The sequence below is a fragment of the Taudactylus pleione genome, unplaced genomic scaffold, assembly GCF_031769625.1.
Source record: "Taudactylus pleione unplaced genomic scaffold, aTauple2 ptg000152l, whole genome shotgun sequence".
NCBI lineage: Eukaryota > Metazoa > Chordata > Amphibia > Anura > Myobatrachidae > Taudactylus > Taudactylus pleione.
The window spans coordinates 3,341,289-3,365,000 of NW_028284554.1; the positions used below are offsets into that span (position 1 = coordinate 3,341,289).

At 42.1% G+C, this 23,712-nt stretch overlaps 1 protein-coding gene across 2 annotated transcripts in view; it reads left to right on the top strand.

Moving 5' to 3' along the window:
- The window catches only part of LOC148522194 (tetraspanin-3-like), a 59,266-nt gene that overhangs the window by 34,107 nt on the left and 1,447 nt on the right, over positions 1 to 23,712 (top strand). The window contains exons 3-6 of one of the 2 annotated variants that reach the window (XM_088474303.1): positions 11,336 to 11,410; positions 17,057 to 17,146; positions 17,872 to 18,024; positions 19,224 to 19,307. In XM_088474303.1, coding sequence (XP_088330429.1) covers positions 11,336 to 11,410; positions 17,057 to 17,146; positions 17,872 to 18,024; positions 19,224 to 19,307 — 402 coding nt within the window. The remainder of the gene's footprint in view (positions 1 to 11,335; positions 11,411 to 17,056; positions 17,147 to 17,871; positions 18,025 to 19,223; positions 19,308 to 23,712) is intronic. The other variant, XM_088474305.1, reaches the window with a different exon arrangement.

Consider the following 23,712-nt stretch of genomic DNA (forward strand, 5'->3'; position numbering starts at 1 on the left):
TATTTTGTTTGCCCTTGCCATTGAACCGTTGGCGTGCAAAATTAGAGCTTGTCCTCATATACTAGGACTTACCGTGGGAACTAAAGTAGATAAGATTGAAGCTATACGCAGATGATTTTTTAAATTAATTTCTTTCAAAATATACAGTTTCCATGCCGCATGTTTTAAGTACTATAGATAAATTTGGTAGATACTCCGGTCTATGTGTGAACTGGGACAAATCCTACGTGCTTCCATTTGTAGATCCTGGCCCAACTGATCCACTGTTACGTTACTCGCTACATTGGGTAAATTCTTTTAAATACCTTGGGATCTGGATTGCAAAGGATCCCTCAAGGTATCTACCCCTTAATATCAGCCCCCAGCTGGAATTTCTTAAAACTAGAGTCTCTGTTTGGGGCAAATTACCACTCACTATGACAGGCCGAGTAAACATAGTTAAAATGGTAGTACAACCCAAAATACTATATGTTCTTCATCATTCCCCAATATATATTACACAGCGAATATTTAAACCGATTGATGGCCTGCTTTCCTCTTTAATCTGGTCTAGTGGGAGAGCTTGAATCAAAATTGACACATTGACTAGACGTAGAGATTCAGGTGGTCTGGCACTGCCCTCGTTTAGATTTTACTACTCTGCCACGCAATTGGCACATTTATGGGAGTGGTTCCAAGCACTACAGGTAGACTCAATGCTTAATCCTATCATGGCTGAGAGCGGTACGGGTTTGTCTCCGGTTCAACTACTCCTTAGTGATAGCTTGATAACTGTCAAAGTTCCCTTGTTTAAACAAGCTGTAATGATTTGGAGATTGGCCTCGCGGATTCTAAAGGTGGAGGGATTAGATCCAGATGCCCCGTTAGCTCACACAAGGGCGCTTTCTGAGCTGCAAGTTGGGGAAATATGGGGAAGATGGGGAGTGACATCTATCGGGCAATTATATCGGGAAGGATATTTGAAGTCTTTTCAGCAAATTCAGGAAGAATTTAAGATCCCTGGGGAATACTTTTACAGATTCCTTCAACTTAGACATGCACTTAATGCTCAATTCAGAGGGGCTCCACTGCTTCTCCGTGACTCACCGCTTAAAACAATGATGACATCGATAGGTTCCTGCCGCCTGATTTCTATTTTATATAATAAATTATTGGATGGGCATCATGCATCTGACCTAGCGCATATTAGACAAAAATGGGTAAATGATATTGGGCCACTCTCTGACGAGGCATGGCAAGTAGCCTTGGCCAGTCCACGCAATGCCACAGTGTCTGCTCGATTTCAACAGATACAGCTGTTCATACTCCACAGAGTATGTATGACACCTACCTGGCTATACGCAATTGGGGGTAGGGCAAACATGCAATGTCCCAAATGTAACTCAATAGAGGCAGATTTTTGGCACCTTATATGGCAATGTCCAAAGATAAATACTTTTTGGCAAGAAATGTGTCGTATTATATCAGACACAGGTAAACCACAGGATGTCCTCACTCTGGTGTCCTGTGTTCTGGCTAACATTGAAGATGAGTCTATTGGTAGATACCCTAAACTATTTGTAAACAATATGTGCATGCTCGCTAAAGTGTGCATAGTGAGGGAATGGATGGCACCTTGCGGCCCGAACATTAATGCATGGATATTGTTGGTAAACAAAGTAGTTTCACACGAAAAATGTGTTTATAGCCAGGAAGTCAGGAAATAAATTTCTTAAGATATGGTCTAGGTGGCTTGAATCGACGTATGCTCTTCATGCCAACTAAACTTCTGTTGGTGTTTAGCGATAGTTTGTTGAGTCCCGATGGAGAATGGCAAATGTCTGATATAATAATTTTACATTTGTGTGATGATTAGCTGAGATTCAAACGACACCTATATCTGAGGCTTGTTTGATCGAAATCAATCCCAAATGACCATCTTAGATCCTCTCAAATTGTTTTATCTATATATCATGTGTTGATGTTTGATTCTAACAAATTGAGACCACGTCCAAGCTCTCTTTGAAATAGAATATACAAATTTATTGTGAATTAACAATTGTCAATATATTGTTTTTACAATGCTTCAGCACTGTCAGTTTAACTTTGTCTGTAATTGTTTATAAAATCAATAAAAATTTATTGAATTAAAAAAAACAAAAAAAAAACATTCCCTCTAAAGCTATATGGTCTAACATTATTGCCTCACGTTAACATCTGGCAAGCTCAAGGGGCCATTTTATATTCTGCCCATTTTATTGTGATTGTGATTGGGGCCTGCAACTGAAACAAAGAAGTTGGACTTCTGTTGCACATGCACAAAAAAATCTGACTGCAAAAAAAGTAAACATGCCCCTGTGGGTGTTGGGCTAGCTGCGGGCACTAGGAGATGAACCCTGTCTCCTCAGTATTCAATATATATAACAAGTATGTACATGGGCTCAGCTTGGTGGTGTGGTTCAGTACAAAATGTAATAACTAATGTGGGGTGAAGGAAAAAAGTATTTGACTAATAACATGGAATCACAGTATATAGTGTAAGCCCCCCCAGCTGGTTCAGTCTAGTACTGGTTACTTGAAAATAGGGGGCCCCCATGCCTTTTTTTATATATAATATATATATACAGTATATTATAAATATCATACAGTTCTTGTATAGTGTAGCGTATTCCATTGCGCTTTACAATTGGAAATATTTATAGAACAAAACAGGATAACAACAGACAGACATAGAGGTAAGAGGGCCCTGCTTACAATCTATAGGGAAATGGGCATTGATACACAAGGGTAGGTGCTATATATTGCAATTTGGTCCAGCCAGAATGCAGTGTTTCTTGGTTGACTGCATGATCCAGTCACACAGGAATGTCGGCCAAATGTGAGGAGGATGTGAAAGAAAGACTATGTGTGAGGTTGTGTGGACTGTGAGAGGGGATGTAATAAGACATGGAAGCTATAAAGGTTATGTGGTCCGGTTCTGGAATCTGATAAGCTTGTCTGAAGAGGTGAGTTTTCAGGGAAGGCTTGAAGGATTGAAGACTAGCGGTAAGTCTTATTCTGCGTGGTAAGGCATTCCGTAGATTGGGTGCAGCCCGAAGAAAGTCCTGTAACCGTGAATGGGAGCAAGTAATGCGTGGAGATGAGAGACTCAGATCTTGTGCTGAGCGGAGAGGTCGGGTTGGGAGATATTTTGAGATGAGTGAAGAGATGTATGTTGGTGTGGTTTGGTTAATGGCCTTATGTGTAAGTAACAGTATTTTGTATTGCATACGGTAGAAAACTGGCAACCAGTGGAGGGACTGATAGAGTGGGGCAGCAGACGATGAACATTTGTCAAGAAAGATAAGCCTCGCAGCTGCATTCATAATGGATTGTAATGGCGATAGCCTGTTTTTGGGAAGACCAGTATTGCAATAGTCAATGTGGGAAATAATGAGTGAATGGATTAGAGTTTTTGCAGTGTCTTGTGTGAGTTATGGTCAAATTTTGGATATGTTTTTTAGATGTATGTAACAACATGATTTTGAGACAGATTGAATGTGGGGAACAAAGGACAGTTCAGAGTCAAGGATGAAACCAAGGCAGCGAGCTTGTGGGGCGGGGTGGATTGTTGAGTTATCAACAGTGATAAAGAGATCAGGTTGGTAACTGTTTGCCGTTGGAAATATAATTAATTCTGTTTTAGAAATATTAAGTTTCAGGTGGCAAGATGACATTCCAAATGAAATGGCAGAAATACATTCAGTGACACTGACCAATACAGATTGTGATAAATCTGGAGAAGATAGGTAGATTTGAGTATCATCCGCATACAGATGGTACTGAAATCCAAAAGTGCGGATTAGTTTGCCAAAAGAGGTGGTATAGATTGAGAATAGCAAAGGACCTAACACAGAGCCTTGCGGTACTCCAACTGATAAAGGTAGCGAAGAGGAGGCAGAATCAGAAAAACTAACAGAATAAGAGTGATCAGATAGGTAGGAAGAGAACCACGAAAGCGGTGTCCTTAAGACTTAGGGATTGTAATGTTTGTATGAGAAGAGAGTGGTCAACAGTGTCAAAAGCAGCAGAGAGATCTAGAAGAATTAGGAGTGCCTTGGCAGTGACCAGATCATTTACTACCTTAGTCAGTGCTGTCTCTGTGGAGTGCTGGGAACGAAAGCCAGACTGAAGTGGGTCCAATAAGTTGTGGGTGTTAAAGTGTGTGAGGCGAGTGTAGACAAGTCTCTCCAGTAGCTTAGAGGGCCATGGGAGCTGGGAGATATGACAGTAATTTGAGAGAGTGTTAGGGTCAGAATTTAGTTTTTTCAGAATGGGAGTAATCACTGCATGCTTGCACAGTGATGAAAAGTTGCCAGTAGAGAGAGAGATTACAGATTTTAGTTAGGGTTGGGATGAGCACAGGAGACAGAGATTTACTGATTTGTGAGGGTATAGGATCTAGAGGAGAGGTAATAGAGTAGGAGGATGAGAAGAGTGTAGAAACTTCATCTTCGTTTGTGAGGTCAAATGAAGAGAATGTGCCAGAGGGTTCAGGTAGGGAATTGAGCAGGTCACTAGCTGAGGAAGAACATACCATTTCATTTAGGATATTATTGATCTTGTCCTTTAAAATAGGAAGCAAGATCATGTGCACAGATAGTAGCAGGTGGCTTGAGTGAGGGAGGGGTAAGAAGCAGTTTAAATGTATTAAAAAGTCAGTTGGGGTTAGAGGCTTGAGTAGAGATAAGAGATTGGAAAAATGTTTGTTTGGCAGTGTCCAGAGCAGTACGTTTAGAGTTGTAGATAGTCTTATATGTGAGGAAGTCACATCAAGTACGAGACTTTTGCCACTGCCGTTCAACTTTGTGAGTTTTTGTAGATGCCTTGTTAAGTTAGAATGCCACGGTTGACGTCTAAGTCTACCTGGTGTGTGATGGGTATCCGGAGCTACTTCATCGAGGGCGTTTTCTAGAATCTGGTTTACATGTGATGCAGCAGTCTCAGGAGAAGTGAATGTAGAAATTGATGGAGTCATTGTTATAGAGAGGTAGATAGTTGTTGATAGCATTAATATTTCTGCGAGTTTTAGGAGGTTTGGTTGATTTAACTGACATTGAGGTTGATGTAATGGGGGAGAGTGTGCAGGTGATAAGGTTGTGATCTGAAAGAGGGAAAGGAGCACTAGTGAAATCAGAAACTGAGCATAGTCTGGTAAATACAAGATCAAGGGCAAGTGATCCTGAGGTTGAGCGAAGAAAACTATTATATAAGAGAGAGCTTGTTCCTCATGCAGAGAGTTTAAGACCCATAGATACTATCAAGTTATGTTGGGTTTTGAAGGTGTGGAAGGGTGTGACATAAGGAAATGTTGATATACCAACATTGTTTGCCACAGTTTTGCTATGAGGGCATGCTAAAACTGTGACAGGGGATGCTGGGATTTGTAGCATACTTGCCAACTCTCTCTGATTGTCAGGGAGACTTCCTGAATAGTAGCAATCTCCCTGACTCCCTGGTGATTCTAGTATTCTTCCCTGATTGCATCTTACCCCATTATGTAGCTGTTATATAACAGAAGAAACCCCAGAAATATATACATTCAAATTGGATCCTTAGTATAATTTCCCTGTGTAGCCATATTACATATGGCTAAAAAAATATAATAGCAACAAATATGTAAAAGGAATTTACAAGATGGGTTATATTGGGTGTAATGTTGTTGTGTTGGAATAGAGTGATGTAATGAATAAACAATACTATGATGTATATAATGTAATATGTCTGATTTAATTGTCCAAGGGCCAGAAAGCTCTGGATGGGAAAGCACGAGGTAGAAGCCAGTAGTACCGAGCAGGAGAGTGTTATGTGTGGCAGTTGTTGAGGACATAAGGGAGAGCGGGAGCCCTAACTGTCAGTCTGTGGACCCCCCTTCCTGAGCCTACATTGGTGGCTGGACTGCACTGGTTAATAGAACAGCGGCCGGGAGTCAGCGGGAGCATAGGTTCGGTGTGGTGTTGGGCTCATCTGGAGGAGGAAGAAAGACACGTTGGATTGCAGAGCTGTCGGATCTGCCGGAGCCCAGAGTGGTTGTTGGGCTGGCCAGCGAAGTCTGGAGGTGGTGGCTACGGCATACAGGAGGTGGAGAGTGGCTGATAGACAGGAGGTGAGGCCAGCAGCAGCACATTTAAGCAGCTCATACACCTCCTGGGTTAGAGCAGCTACTGCCGGGCATTAGAGAGAGAATTATCCCTGGCAGCTTTATGACAGCAGATGAGGATAGCGAGCGGCAGTAGTGCACACCAGCAGCAGTGAGTAAAAGTCATACACTGCGATCACATTCACTGTTAGGCTGCTGCATATCTTAGGAAGCCTTACAGTCTATAGTGGCAGAAGTACAGAGGTATAGTTAATTACTGCATGGAGAATAGGAGACTCACAGCTGGCCCCTTTTGAGGAATATACCCATCTATTCTACTTAATATCATTGATATTACAGGAGGTATTCGGGGGAGTGCCATAGGAGGTGTGAGTCAACAGCATTCAGAAATTAAGAGATTCCTCACAGTACATATTTATATCCTTGAACAGTTTGGAGGGAAGCTATAACTCAAGTAATAACCTAGCTTCATGCTTGTAGTACTGGCTTGTACATCGACTGCCCTAGCATAGGAATTGTATTGGAGCTATAAGGATTCGGAAAAAACACAATATACCTGTCTTTATAGGACATAAAATAACTTTGGATCAGTACAGCTATTGCAATAAAGGGAACAGTATTGCTAAAGATACTATTTTCATAATCCGTGGATGACAGGATAGACTGCAAAAGGTATATTTTTGACACAGACCATTTTATATATATGAAAGGTGGAGACAGGTTTAGAGATTTTTTTGTTAGTACATTTTTAAGGTAATTTGTAAAAGACAAAGGGGAAAGGAATGTTTTTGTATAAATGTTTTTTGTGTAATGTAGAAATGTTCCTTTGATTTATGCTCCTCAGCATCAAAGCTAGTTGTGAATTATTGTAATGGTATGTGTATTCATTCTGCATAATAGGTATATTTATATATGCATATCTGTGGTGTGGAGTGATACTTACCGTAAAGAGACATCCGATACAGGAATATCTATGGAGGAAAGAAGACATTGTCATTAATAAGTACTGTATATGGTATTCTAATTAATGTGTCAATCTTGTAAATTAAAACAATATTCAGAGGGCTTTCCCAAGCGAACCTTAGACAAAGTCCTAGGTATATGTATAATATATACCTCACCAGTGGCGGGCTGGGCCGGGGGGCAGGGTGCCATGTGCCCCCCGGGCCGCAGCGTCATGCGGGCCGCGGGCCAGTGCAGTCTGTGTCACTGTGACACAGACTGCATCGCGTGTGTAGCGCTGATCGGACAGAGTTCAGTCAACGCTACACTGACAAACACACAGCCGCCGGCTACAGCAGCTGTGTGTTTGTTGTTTAGCAGCTGCCAATGAGAGTCTGTCAGACTCTCATTAGCTGCTGCTGCGCCCACTGCGGGAGCCGCTCCATCTTCCGTCTCCCGCAGTGGGCAATGGGAGAGACGTCATGATGTCATATGACGTCTCTCCCATAATGCAGAGCGGCCCGGCCCGGGAGGACAGACGGAGGAGCAGATGGCGGCGGCGGGAGCGGGGATTCAGGTAAGTGTTTTTTTTTATTTTGTTTTTTATATTATGTGTGTCTACTGGGGGGGGGTCTGGCACTACTGGGGGCACTACAAAGGGGGGGGACTACTACTACTGGGGGCATTACAAGGGGGAGGGGACTACTACTACTGGGGACTACTACTACTTGGGGCACTATAAGGGGACTACTACTACTACTGGGGGCACTACAAGGGGGGTGGGGGACTACTACTACTGGGGACACTACAAGGGGGGGACTACTACTACTGGGGGCACTACAAAGGGGAGGGGACTACTACTACTGGGGGCACTATAAGGGGACTACTACTACAAGGGGGGTGGGGGACTACTACTACTGGGGACACTACAAGGGGGGCGGGGGACTACTACTGGGGGCACTACAAGGGGGAGGGGACTACTACTACTGGGGACTAGTACTACTACTACTACTGGGGGCACTACAAGGGGGGTGGGGGACTACTACTACTGGGGGCACTACAAGGGGGGTGGGGGACTACTACTACTGGGGGCACTACAAGGGGGGGACTACTACTGGGGGCACTACAGGGGGGGGACTACTACTACTGGGGGCACTACTACTGGGGGCACTGCAGAGGGGGGCACTACTACTACTGGGGGCACTACAAAGGGGGGGGGGGACTACTACTGGGGGGCACTACTGGAGGCCTGCATAAGGGAGTTCTCTTCTGTGGCACACGGGGGCACTGCATATGGGCACTACGACAGGGGGCTGCCCTAATCCTTTATTTTTACCTTACATTAATCCCATATGGACCCGCCTCCTCCCTCGAGCACTTGAGGGGGGCGCCATAGCACGCATATTCTTCGGACACCCTGATTACACTCTACTCCTCTGCCAGGGCCGCCTGCATGCATTTGCTCCCCAGGCTAAAAGTTGCCAGCCAGCCCCTGTACCTCGCCATCTTTTTGGCTTGGGTGGAGGCACATCAATTTAATATCCCTTTTAAGTGGGGTTACACCTGCATTGGCATTAAGGCACAATGATCCCTATGGCTACATGGATCAGTGTGTTTTCATCAACAAATAGATCTTACTAACTGCTTTGGGGCTTATTTACATTTGTCTGTAAGTAAATTTTATGGTACGCCTCTCAGATGTAGCAGTACACGCCCATTTTACAACGGTGCTCATAGGTGTTGCTTTCACAATCTCCCTGAAAAGCTTTTTCAAAAGTAGGCAAGTATGTTTTGTAGTTCCACAGCAGCTGGAGTACCAGTGGTTGCCTACCCCTGCAATAACTCAAACCCAAAGCCAAGAATATCCAGGAAGAATTTCTGGGGGAAATCCGGCCTTCTCTAAAGTGAAGTGTTTGGTGAATTTACACCTTTTATTTTCATCTCCATGAAATAAACCAGCTCTGTGTATGAGACTGTGAATGTGCAATTTTATTTTTGAATGGATGGAAGGGTGCCTTCAAGTACAACCTGGAGTTTTAAGTGCAAATTCAGCTGAATTTTTTTTTTTTCCATGGCAAGACACAGCAAAAAAGACTTTTATGCACAGGAACAGCAGTTTAGACTCTGTAGTGAGATGAACAGGTAACAGACAGCCTTCTTCCACACCAGCCATCTACACACTGAAACGAATACCCCTTTTCCACCTAAATTCCGGGTCTGACCCGGAGTTGGAACAAAGTTCCTATCCGGATCAGACCCGGAATTTTGCCGGCGCCGACTCGGGATATTCACGAGTCAGCGCCGCTCACACTGCAGTCGGGTCTGCATAGACCCGGCTTTTGCGGAGTGAAAGTGGTCGCTTGGAGATGACGTCATCTCCAAGCGCCACTGAAGCCGTACCAATCGGCCAGCTAGCAGCGCACTACAGGTCATCGTGACCCGGAGTGCGCTGTTCTCACAGCAGGGTTTCACGGGCTGCGCCCGTGTTAAACCCTGCTAGTTACATGGGTTGGATTGCCGGGTCACTCGACCCGGCGATCCAACTCTCTCCCCTTTTACACCAGGGAGCTGCCCGGGTTAACCCTTCAAAAACCCGGGTTTTAGCTCCGATGTAAAAGGGGTATTGTGCTGGATACACACTGGCTGATATATCAGCCGTTCAAGTGAACGGCCGATATATTGTGTGCATCGGCCAGTGTATACAGACACGACACATCGGGACGATAATTGGTAAGTATGTATGCACTTTCAAATTGTCAGATAGGATGGCTGATTCGTTGTCCTAGTGTGTTCCCAGCTTAAAGCCCTAATTAAGCCAGAAGTCTCCCACTTGTGATAAGATTGAGGTAATTGTGGGTAATTGCTGCAAAGTCCTCTCAGACACAGTTGGATCTCATGTGGTTACAAGTCAGACTTTTTGACAGAGGTGTTTTCTTCTAAATTTAATTCCTGTGCTTCGCTTTTTCTCTTCAACCCTTACTCCACTGGGATATATCCATACTTGACCTACCCATCCAGAACAGCCGAGTAAAGGGGATGGGGACGGGGGCCAATAGCACGGTTTGTGCTAAATTGCGTCATCGTAGCCATGCATCCTGCCTTACATTGCTGTTAATATCGGCATTGTATCGCGGGGACATAGCAAAGATGACCGCTCTACTCTCCCGGAGGGGAAAGCCAGAATGTCAGCAGGTATGGGTATACTCATACTTGCCTACTTTTGAAAAAGCATTTCAGGAAGATTGTGAAAGCAGCACCTATGAGCGCGTGTTACAGTGGGCGTGTACTGATAAATCTGAGAGGCGTGTCCTAAACCTGACTTGCATCCAAATGTAAACCCAGCCATAAAGCAGTTAGTAAGATCTGTTTGTTGATGAAAACACATTAATACTTTTCAGAAATTCATAGGGATCATTGTGCCTTATAATAACCAATGCAAGGAAATGACACTAATGACCCCATTTGAATGTATATATATATATCTCTGTTTTTTAATATAACAGCTTCATAATGGGGGTAAGGATGAAATGAGGAAGATTGCTAGACTCTTCAGGGAGACAGGGAGATTGCTACTATTTCAGGGAGTCTCCCTGACAATGAGGGAGAGTTAGCAAGTATGAGTATACTGCGAGTGCATCGATGGGTATATACACCTAATATGTCTGTGGACAAAGTCGTTCATAGACATATCAGGTTGGCCCTGCATCACATACGATGCCATTATATCTGCTTGTGTGTATGGGCGACCAACCGATCACCCATACACTGGCGGCAGCGACCACCAACAATGACATCTCAACTGGTTGGGAAAATGTAAGTGCTCGCGCAGTTGTAATACCAGCGAAGACATAGTGAGCGGTGAATTGGTAAGTGTGTATCCGCTGACCGATCCGTCGTATCGGTGTGTGCCCAGCATTCATTTTCATTCAAAGCCATCATGCTCATTTGGGACACTTCAGTGGTTTTAAATCACTGTAGGTTGACAAAATTTGAAAACAGGCCATTCTAAGGACTCAAGTTACCCTATAAGCTTTGCCCCTATAGTAATGTAAATTATTGGACAATGCTGTTCTCAAAGAAAAGGTACAATCCTAATTAGTTTTGACTAAAAACACATTTCTATATGTATATTTTTTTTTTTGTAATGGTTCACATGATTTAATTATCATAATGTTCTATCAGACTTCTGTGGATAATTGACTGAATTCCGTAATGATGTAATATTGGCAAATTAATATTCATTTTTTTTTTTTTTTTAAATATTTTGTCTTTTAGTTCATGTATATCATTGTGGTCTTACTTTGCTTATTGAGCACCGGAGTGGTATTGGCAAACGTGTATATAAACAGGGTAAGTACAACAATCCTATAAATATATATGGCTTTATGTACTAAGCCTTGGAGAGAGAAAGTACCAACCAATCAGCTCCTATGTAATTTTTCAAACACAGCATGTAAAGTGACAGATGCTGATTGGTTGGTACTTTGGGGTCTATTCATGTAAAAATTTTAACTTTTCACTATATATGATCACTTTGATGCAATATATAGCTTTGTGTCATTTAAATTCATGTTTACTTACCTTTCCTGCAATGCAATCTGGTACCTAGGGCTCCAGCTATGCAGTCTTCTCCTGTGGTCCTCTGGATTTGGTAAGGCTCTCCCTTTAGCACATCCGCCGGCTGCCGAGTCTTCCCACGTCAGTGCTGCTGTAGGTGTGGGGGCAGTGCAAATGGGGAGCAGGGGGCAGCAGGAAGTTAGGAGGTGGTGACCTGGCATATGCATGTCAGATCACCTTACTAATTATGGTGGGGGTGGGGGCAGAGCTAGGGGGCACTGGGACATCAGGCAATAAGGAGGAGGCGACCCGGCATATGCCCTGTGCTCCTCTGATTGGCTGCTATCTGTGAAGGGGGCTGGGAGAACAGAGAGGAGGCATGAAGACGCCAGGCAACCTGTGGCACTCTTCTCCAGTCAGGATGCTCCTTACACCATCCTAAGCTGGCAAATTGCATACTACTGTTTGGGGAAGCGGCATCTACAACAATCCGAGGCACCGCTGGGGAAATCTTAGATTTCTCCATGGTAACCCCTTCTATGAACGGTGAGGCAGTGAAAAGCCCTGTTATCACAGATAAAGGACTTTTCACTGCTACATGAATAAACCCCTTTATCTCCCCCACAGTGTTTGAAAAATGACTTAGGAGCTGATTGGTTGGTACTTTATCTCTCAAAGGCTTAGCACATAGACCCCCTAGTCATTTTCTTTTAACATGGAGTAAAATACTGCAGTCAGTGTTATAAAATGAAGTTGCCATTTATTGATTCTTAGATTTTCACTAGTCAAGTTGGCTTTCTTTGTATTTACAAGAGTCTGCATTAAATTTAAAGGTAGATTTACTAAGCCTTGGAGAGAGAGAAAGTAACAACCAATTAGCTCCTAACTGTCATTTTTATAATACAACCTGTAAATGCCCGTACACCCTAAACTATATCCTCACTGAGCAATATCGTTTAGTGTTTTCCCGGCAGTGGTGTGCTCAATGTCGTTAACAATATTCAGTGCCGGCACCCTCCCTCTTCCCCTAGCGGTCTATTCCTGTTTCTAAGGGGTATATTTACTAAAGTGTGGGCTTTTAGAAGTGGAGATGTTGCCCATAGCAACCAATCAGATTCTAATTATTTATCTAGCACCTTCTAGAAGATCACAGATAAAATCTGGTTACTATTGGCAACATCTCCACTTCTAAAAAACCTGTACTTTAGTAAATATACCCCCTAGTGTAATGGTGAGACAAATAATAAAATGGATAAATCAATGCTTTATTCAATTTAGAGAAATTTTCTATATAGTGCATTATCTTTACTAATGCATGTTTATTTCAAGCATAAAAAGTAATATAGAACATTGCAGGAATGTCAAAAAAGGAACCATAACTCACTCTATACCTGAATACACAGCTGTTCCACCAGTTGATTTTGAGGCAGCATATAAACCATAACTGGAGAGACAGAGAACCTTTTTGGCAAAAGCTGAAATTACATGGATTTTTAATCTTGAAACCCCCATTCCTGCATTGCTTAATTCAGACTCAAATGGTTTTGAGGATCATCTACCTCTACTTGAACAACTTACCTACCAGGACAAAAGCGGTTTCCAGCAGCGGGGGAGATCCGGAACCTCCTTATTAACACCTCGCCTGTTTTCTACCTAAATCTGGTATGGTTTGAATCCTAAGTGATATAGGATCCCACTAATATATATCTTGTATGGTTTAATTTTTTATAGGGCAATTCCATTGTCTGCTTGCAATAAACTTGTATTACTAAAGATAATACATTTCTATAGCAAATTTCTTTCTCCCATATGACTCTTTGGAGAAAATATTGCTCATCACCACGGATCCAGTGATCAAAAATATTACCCAATGCTCTGAGTTGATCCCTCCTAAGGATAGGATTACAATAAAAAAAAAAATAAAAAAAAAATATATATATATATATATATATATATATATATAACATACTCTCTGTGAGTGGAATTCCGCCTATATTGTATTATGATCCCTGTTAACAGTACTTCACTATATTATGAATGTTACATTACATGGTAACATTGGGTCTGCTACCATATACTAATGGAAATATTTATTTTTATTATCTGTCTCACCACTACACTAGGGCCACCTATTGGACCATTGTTTGTTTATTTCTGGTTTGTTATTGGTCTGTTAGTCTGATAAGATACTGCAGTTCGTGCCAGGAGTGCCTTAAGGTGTATTCTATTTCTATTATAGGAATAGACCTCTGTCTATTCCTGTATAACTGCTGCAGATCACAATTTGTTTTGTCCTTTGGTCTCTTGAAGTGTGTGTTGGAGTGAAGGGGGGAAGGGGGGTCCCAGGTAACAAGCTGTGCATATGTTGTGTCCAGAGCACTAAACTCCAAAATGTGTGGAAACGGTGCTGCCCTCTTTCTCATTCCGGCAGGTGAGATGCCACTGGTGGTGGTGCTTGCCATGGAAGCAGCGATATAGGGCTTCCAGTGACAGGTGCATGGGTTTTCCCTCCAGCTCGGAGTAGCTGTGTGCCTGCTGTTTTTCTGTCACCATGGTCATTGTTGGACACAGCCAGATCAATTGTTCTTGCAGAAGTTGTGGTGATACTGTATGAGTGTAGTCACAATGGAAATGGTGGATATTATCAAAGGATGACCAGGAAGGCAGCAGTGACTCAGTGGGTCCGAAAGAGGAGTTTAAGTTGCAAACCTAATTTTTCACTACTTTCAGAGAATTGTGAAAATATAATTATGTAGGTGGTAGGACTCAGAGCTAACCCAAAGTGCTGTCATCTGCATTCAACATACAGTATGTGGGATACTCCAACAGAATTCAAAGGATGACTCCACTTACGTGAAAAGAGGGGAGTGTAATTGCCTTTCACGCTTCACTTGTTGTCATCCAGGGTCCTTGCTTGCCGGTGCATGTTTGGAAGCGCACAAGGCTCATCAGAACACTGTGCGGTGTATTTGTATTAATGATAGAATTTTACCTAGTATGATTTTGTTTCCATGGTCGCATCAAAGATTAGAGTCTATTGGCCATTGATTAACTAACCAGAATATAGGATATAAATTAACAAACCCTTTCCATGTCTGCAAACCGTAGTTACTATCCCGGTGGTCGGGATGCCGGCGCTTGGAACCCCGATCACTGCCAACCAGATGGTAAGTACAATAAGAGTATTGTCCCTTACAGGTGCACAATAAATGGAATTTTAGGCTACCTACCTCGTACTTAGGGACACCACATCCCATATATGGTGAAATTCAGTGATGAGGGTAGAGAAATATAAGGCGGCAGAAAGCCCAAAATAATGTATATCAATGGAGCATAAAATTGTATGAACACAATTTATTCACAATTTCATCTCAATGAAAAATATATATGATAATAAAACTTCCCTTTTTAAAAATAAATGGAATATCAAGTATAAGTCCTGCTGTTAGCGTCTCTCACCCTTGATCGGTGTTGCGGTGGGCTTTAGCAAAAGCAGCAAACAGGTCCCGGGTGAAAATCTTGGCACCACCGCAATAGGTTTAAATGATGAGCATGACAAAGTCAGGTTCATTCTTATTAACATAATTATTGTATTTTTATTCCTCTTTCATGTTCGTTGTATGAGATCCAGTGATGTTCCAACCCAGGTTTTCCCACTTCTGGTATAGGGATGGACAATGCTGGAATCCAAAGTACATCATAGAAAATGTGGTATGGAAGTTTGGGAAAACCAGAAGTTTTAGAAATGTTCATCAACTGGAATTATAGTTTCCTTCTCACAAATAATATGGCCACTAACCGGAAACTACAATGGACATACTACTACCAGTGGAGAAAGGCGAGTAAAAGAGGAAAGCCTACGGCAGAAGCTAACCACAAGTAGACGGTGGAATGCACATGTCACTTCCGGTACGCGCGGAGGACGAGATGATTTTGGAACGCAACCGGAAGTTGGCGGTGGAACGTGTACGCGTGGAGGATAAGATGTTTTGGAATGCAACCGAAAGTTGGCTGTGGAATGCATACGTCACTTCTGGTGCACGGCACCGACGAAAAGAGCGACATTTACCTAATGTGGGGGGTTATAAATACCTGGGAGTTATCCATGCATGTCATCCAAGCCTGAGGAAGGAGTACCAGCTCCGAAACTAGTTGTTTGGACAGAATGCTTTTAATTTGACGGAACCTGACTGTCATGCTCATCATTTATGATATGCTGGTGTGCTGTAAATCCACTGAAGTGCATCCTCCATGGGCAGGATGTACTTCATGTGAATCTATTCACAAAGGGTATATCATACTGCCACACATGTGTCAGTTTTCCCATATATGCCTTGGGTCCTTGTAGGGTTTATCAACCACAGTGCAACCTTCGTAGTGCGCCCACCATGGCTGCCTCAGCTGGTATTATGTTGGGACCCTACTCCTAGCATCAGGATTTTGCAATCACCCATTTTGTGTCATCTCTTCTAGGCGTAACCTATTCCACCCAGGGTAATCCTACATAGTGCGCCCAAGACGGCTGCCTCATTGGTACCTTTGTGGGTGGAATATATAACGCATGGAAGTTATTTCCCAAAATGTCTGCACCAACCCTGCTATATGCTTATTGTGCTCTCTAGGTTTCGGTTGATTTTAATTATCTCTGTGTGGTTTTCTATTTTTTTGCAACACCAAATCCTTGTACAATGTACCATGTTTTCTGATGTCTGTAAAGCGACTTTGAGTCCTATGGGAGAAAAGCGCTATATAAATAAAATTATTATTATTATTTAAACCTACTGCAGTGGTGCCAAGGTTTTCACCCAGGACCTGTTTGCTGCTTTTGCTAAAGCCCACCGCAACACCGAACAAGGGTGAGAGATGCTAACAGCAGGACTTATACTTGATATTCTATTTATTTTTTTAAAAAGGGAAGTTTTATTATCATATGTGTTTCAAGAGATGAAATTGTGCATAAATTGTGTTCATCCAATTTTTATGTTCCATTGATATACATTCTTTTGGGCTTTCTGGCACCTTATATCCCTCTACCCACATATACTGAACCAGACGGTAAGTATTCGGGTAGGGTTAGGCACTAGGGGGAGGGTTAGGGTTAGGCTGTGAGGGATGGGTCAGGGTTAGGGTGGGGGGAGGGGTTGGGGTTAGAATCCCAATGTCTGAAGGCAAGTATTCTGACCGATGGTATCCCAACCGCTGGGATCCCTTGCCCAACCCCATGGTACAGTGTGTGGGCTTTCTTTTCTTGTCTTTCTTCCTTGCTCCCTGTATTACCTTTTCATATATTTTATCATGTCTGATAGTTGGTGGTTGCTAATATTGCATATCAGAGTTGATATGGATATCCTTGAAACCTGAACTGAACGGCAGAGTTTGTGAAACTGTTGCGTATTATTTTATTTGCTTACTACATTGTTTATCACTTCTGTTTTCCAGATGGACCATGAGCTGAGACCAATGCAGAATGCATTCCATCAATATAATGCTAGCAGTAATGCGATTGCAGTCAATAAAATTCAGCATGAGGTGTGTGTGGTGTTTGTTTTTCTTATTTTTTATTTTTATTTTTTTATATTTTGATTACTTGTATAAAAAAAAAAAAAGTACCTTGTACTTTTAGATCTGGTGGACAATTAAGATTTAAATTCGATTTTGGTTGCATCAAGCATGTTTATTAATTCAAATCATTCTATTTAAAAGAAATGTGATAGCTGCTTAGAGAGATTCTTTATTATCATATACTTGGGTAAGAGTCCTTATTCTGTGCAAGTAAAACCTTTATCTAACTTCTGATGCATAGATTACTGTAACATACTTTTTTTTTTTTTTCCCCAAGCAGAAGTATATTTTTGTAGGAAAACATTGTTTTTCAAGGTTAAGGGAGAAGAAGTCTACCTCTAATAATACATTTCATTTAAGTATTTTAACATGCATAGTAAACGGTCACTCTTACAGCTAGCCATATGGCCTGGGACCACAATATAAGCCTCTATACAAATATTTTCCACTATGATCATAATAAACTATTCTAAATGCTTAAAGGGAACATGCTGGTTGGAAAAGTTCCTGAAGTGTTTGCAGCTTGTAGTGTATCTGGTAAACGCAACTTGCAACCCCTCCATTTAATGTAATGCAGTTTGGATTTAATGTTCTTTATAATATCCTTTTTAATTTATAGAAATTTATTTATTTATTTATTTATTTGCATTTGGAAAATTCCGGCATTGCTGACTTATCCATATTTTCCTTAGCTCCACTGCTGTGGCCTTCACAACTATTCTGACTGGGAAACCACAACCTGGTACAAAGACTATGGTAATCACAGTGTACCGAAGAGCTGTTGTAATTTGGCTTTTTCATCATGTTCGGGGAACCTTACAGAGGGAAATAAATTATATCAAGAGGTAAATGACTCACAAATGTAAAAAATTACTTTTATAGGGATAGTCTAAAATGAAGCTGTAAATTTAGATTAAATGAAATGTTTTCTTTGGTATATGCTTTGAATGCTGCATGTCTCATGTATGCGTTTCTGACGTCCAAGAAATATTGGTTATGCTAAGAATATGATGAGTGCTTTTAGATAAAAACTCTTTGGTATCTTTTACAACATTCAGGACAATCGTCTTGGCAAAACTAAATCCTCAAAGTGTACTTTATCTCTCCTTTTTTGTACACTCCAAGTAGCACTGCTTTAGTATGGCTTACTTGACACACCTTTTCAATAAGGCTGTCAAATAAGCCATGGATGAAATGTCCTTCCACTAGGTTATTTAATGTTTGCTTGGCAGCTAAAATAAGGCAGGGGTCATATAAGCACTAGCGAATAGGGCGAACTAGCCCTCTGTTTAAAAAAAATAAATAAAAAAAAATATATATATATATAATATATGAAATATCTCCCCCTTCCAAATTATTGGTTTGGATTGTATCGACTCTTTATGAACGTTTTATCTCTTCTAGTACCCAACGGGGAATCATCAACACTTAATTTCTACAAAAGCAAGTGAAAATTACCATTTTTTCCTACTTTTGGAGAAATGAAGGATCAGGGCTATTCATTATAAGGTTAAAGCAGGAGATATCACTGTTATATCCTGCTTACCTTTCAGCCTCGATCTGTCCTGATGTCCATAAACTCATCAAGGTCCGAACATATAGCATTCGTCATTTTCAGGTGGCATTTGCTCCTGCACCCTCTCTCCTTGGAAAGGAGTCCCGGGTTGCGAAGAGGGATCCCTCCGCCCCTGCATGGCTCCTTCCGCCGGACATCGGGGCTTTGTGCGCCTGCATGAAGCCCAGTTCATGCAGGTGCACTAGCACTGCCGAGTTAGACTGGGCAGTGCTAACTTTCACTTCTACGAGAGTAGCAGTGAAGGGAATCGTGGAGACGGCTGATTTTCGGGTTAGCTGTCTCCGCACTGGAGCAATGTTGAATTTCTCTGGCGAACTCTTATCCACCGCTGATACTCTAGCGAGTTGGATATTTAATTATCGTAGGCCGCGCTTTACACAGCTGAAGCAAATATTTTGCTATGTGCATGAAATGTAATTAGAAGCGTGTGCGTTTTCCTGTTTTAATATTCTTTATTCGTTTTCATAGGGTTGCTTTGTAAAACTACATCACAAACTCACTTTTTTCTTGATCTGGTTGTTTTGGTCTGGCATTACTATAATCAGCGTGGAGGTAAGTGTAAAGTTTATTTTTGGGGGTGGATAGTACTAAAGATGTATACTGATGTGAAAAAGACCTTTTAATCCTTTCTATAATCTCCCATTTCAAACTTCCCATTTTTAAAGTTTGTAATACTTTACGCTGAATCTATTCACTTTTTGCCCTGCTAAGCAAGTTCTTGTTGGTCTGCAATTTAAAAAATGAAGGCTGAAGATGTACTTCAAGGTCCATTCTTCAACCCGGGTATCCCAGCTAGTTCTCTATAACACATAGTGTTAGTACAGAAATATGTTTTGCCAGAATTCAACTCTGAAAGATGTTGGCCTAAATGAGTCTAAGGAACATGAGGAAAACGCTGTCAATAGCAAAAATAGCCGGTGGACACACACCATTAAAATTCTTTAGGAACTGAAGGTCCCAATAAAGCAGTCAGACGAGGTTGCAATAAAGAAATGGCACCGACCGCTTACAATAATCTAGACTCATCCATGGCAACTTGTAAATATGGAACCTGGATAACAAGTGCTGCTCCACAAATACTTACATGCTTCTGGACAATGGTGTTTGTGCGACAACTGTTAGAAAGCAAAATCCCAATTACAACCCTTCTCTTAGTATACAGTCCAGTTTCTGGCAAGTATGCTCTGTAAAGATGTTAAATGGATGGCCACCATTAAAGCATGCAGCACCACCAATAACCGAGTGCAACTCTCAGCAGGCTGCTGCAGTCATATTGAATTTGGTATATATTACAAAATAAGATGTTAATATAAAAAACTATTCTGACTCACCGACTTATCATCGCCCAGCCCAAATCCCTTGACCTAGAAACATTAGTATATTCCTTCCATGATCTAAGCACCCACTAAGCAGGGATTTTTCAAATTCAACTCCAAAGGGGTGAAAAATGCATCCACTCGACAGAGGTGATTGGGTGACAAAGCTGTAAGCTCATTGTCTAGGACGAGTGGCGGCTCCAGTGGCGAGTTCAAGAGGCTACAGCTCAACTTCAAGGTCTGCTTCACAATGACCATCAACAAGCCCCAGGGGCAGTCGCTGAAGGTGGCAGGGATTGACTTGAGGGAGTACTTCTCACATTGGCAGATCTATGTGACCTGCTCCAGAGTAACCTCCCCTAGCAGCCTGGTGATTCTAGCACCTGAGGAGAGAACCAATGTGGTTTACAAAGAATCCTTATGTAGAGAAAAAAAAAAGATTTACATAAGTCTTATAACCCACCTTCAATTCATTCATTCATAGTAAAAAAAAAAAAAAAAAAGTTTTCAAAACTCTATTTGAATGGATATTACCTTGCTCCTTTACCCCAGAGGCATACAAAGAACTAAGCCAGTGGTTCCCAAACTTTCTTGGATCCCTTAGTGTCTCAGGCTTTTTTGACGGCACCCATACAGTAGGTGCCAAACTCCGGAAAGCTACGCTCTTTGGAGTTTGGTACATATGGGTCAAACCGTAGTCCCCATTGATAAGGACTTTGATCTGCAGCATTAAATTAGCCTTCTACAGGAGATTTCTATGAAATCTCCGACATCAGGCTGTTGGCACATAGCAGCAGTCCATAAAGTTATGTAAAGACAGCTGTTTCTGCATAATTTTATGAAAAAAAGCTTTATAAGTAAGCCACTAAAATCTGAATCAAATCCCTCAGAGATATCACTCAGGTGTGGAAGGTTTGCTAGAGCGCTACACCTTCGTGCTAACAGGATGCAGATTAAATTAAATTAATATAAATAAATAATAGTGTACCATTTTGTTTGTAAAAATATAGTTTTTTTTTATTTTTAGAGTCACGGTGCTCTTTATTTAAAAAAAAAAAAAAAAAAACCTATCAAAGAATCTAGTAGTTGGGTTGGGATGTACAGTAGTTAATGGACCAGCGGACTAGATTCCACCGGTCTATATCCCGACAACTAAAGCTCGACAGGTGATTTAAGATAGGCGTCGAAATACCGATGCCTATTTTAATCCCGACGCCGGAATACAGAAGGAGGCCAGACCGATCAAGGTAAGTCCGAGCGTCTTGGCCTTTTAGGTTTAGGGACTCCCGGGGGGACTAGGGGTTATGCACCCCCCGGGGAGGGTTAGGCTAGGGGGAGAGGTTTGGGGTGCGAAATGGGAGGGTTAGGTTTAGTCACCCGCAGGGGGGGACTCGGGGTTGGGCACCACTAAAGGAGGGTTAGGGTACTTACCAGCCTGGTCGGGCTCTTGTCCTGTTGGGCTTCTGTAACAGCCACCGGTATTTCATTCCCTTTCTGTTAGGTTTGATGTACTCCATTCTCTTAAGGAGACAATGTATCAAGGTGACAGCCTCTGTTTAAATATTCAACGTATTTGGATGATGTGTAGCAGTATTCCTGCTGTGGAGCGTGTTAGTGGGATATAGGTGATTCCTTCAGGGAGCACCATACATACCAGGTCCCGGTGGCCTGTGATGTACGTATCATTATGTTGGCTACTGTGTAACTGTGGGATCTTGTTCGAGCTAGGGAGATCCTTATGCTGTTATGCTCTGTCTTTTGTCCGTCCGTCCCGTCGTCGTTCCCCTCCCCCAATCTATCCATTTAGGTGTGGTAGTTACACCACAAAACACAAATGGGAGCTGTGTGAATAATTTCCCTTGGCTAATATAATATAACCATATTGTGTATGTATAGAGAGCTGTACAAAAAAGTAGAAGTTAAAATGGATGTTTTCAGATATCCATAACTAGATCACTGCAAGCAAAAAACAAAAACTACAGCCCCCACTGCACTCACCTTCTTGTAGATTTTCTAGATCAACACATACACTACTGGGCTATCCAAGAACTTGGTGACAGTCTTACTCTGGCTCAGGGGGGCGCCCAGGTCACCCTTCTGCTCCTGTGTCCTTCCGCCATGGTTCACTGCCCACATCCTCTTCCTCCTTGTCGTCCTCTACTTCAGGATCTTTTCAGGGTTCTTCCTGCTGAGGCTAATCTGTGGTCACACTGTCATGTGGCTGGGTATGATACTGTGCAGCTATCATAACCAGAAATTAGATGAAGCAGTCATACCTGGTGCTCGATTCCACTGCTGGCTTTATACACCGATAAATAACGTTGCTGTCCCACCCACTTCCTGATTGGCAGCCAACAGGCGCTGTGTATAGCTAACCAATGGCAGTGCTGCCTTGTGGTGTGACACGTTCTGCATCAGCTGATGGTGACTACTGTCCCCATTAGGACCACTGGCCCACCTTGTCGGCAACCCGGCTTGCGCAGCATGCCCAATTACAGTAACTTGCCAGCGCAAATCTTTTGACATGGCTCAGTTTGGGAAACACTGAACTAAGCATATAACTTAAGTTAAAATGGGATGAAGAACATGGAAATAGTAACCATCTAAGGTCTACACAGGTGAAACAGGGCACATCAGCTAGTACTTCATATGATGTAAACGGTGCAATTCTAATGTCTTTCTTTATTGTGTGGAGGTACACTTGGCTATTGCAGCTATTTAAAGGAACTTCTAATTTAAAACCTATGAGGCTTAATCTGCACTATTTTTTGTTTCTCCCTCCTAATATTAAAATTGTAAGAGCTATTGACAATTATTAACAATAAGACTTTTTATATATAAAAAAATATTAACAATTGAACCAATGATGTGATTTCAACATAAAAAAAATCTTTTTCCTCCTAATGCAGTATTATTAAAATGGAAAACAATTGTTGCAAACGTCTTTATTTTATTTGCTTAATCAGTGTAGAGAACAATGTAATGGACATGCATGGTACATCCTTTAAGATAGTACTTGCATAGTAAATAGGTGAGTGCAAGTATTGGGGGGTGGGGGCGGAGATGGTGGGATCCAGGGGCAAGTGGACGGGGAAGAGGATGATGCTGGTGGGGGAGGAAGGGAGAAGCGTACTTCATCACCCGGGTGATGGAGAAGGGGAAGGATTTAGACAGGCAATATCCTGATAACTCTGATTTTTGGTAGGAAAATCAAGGGTTAGGAGAGGACAGGGAAGGGAATTGAAAGTGCAAAGTGTCTGTGAGGGTTGAAGGATTGGGAAGAAATTAGATATTTGAATTGGATGGTTTGGAAAGAGATCAGAACTGTAAGAAAGGAACATGAAGTTGACGTGAAGGAAGTCAGAGAGCAAACAAGATTTTCGCAAATGCAATTTCACAGTGCAGGAACATCTTTGGAGGTAGCAGAGGTTCCCAAACTCTACCATTTGCAGTCCAGGTTTTAAGAATATCCATGCTTGGGCCCAGATGGTTAAATCTATTTGACTGAGGTGCTAATTAAGGCACCTGTGCTCAAGCATGGATATCCTTTAAAACCTGTACTGTAAAGGTGCAGTTTGGGAATCTCTGTCCTTTTGTGATATGTGAACGAGGATGGTCAGATATTGAGAATAACTGCCAGA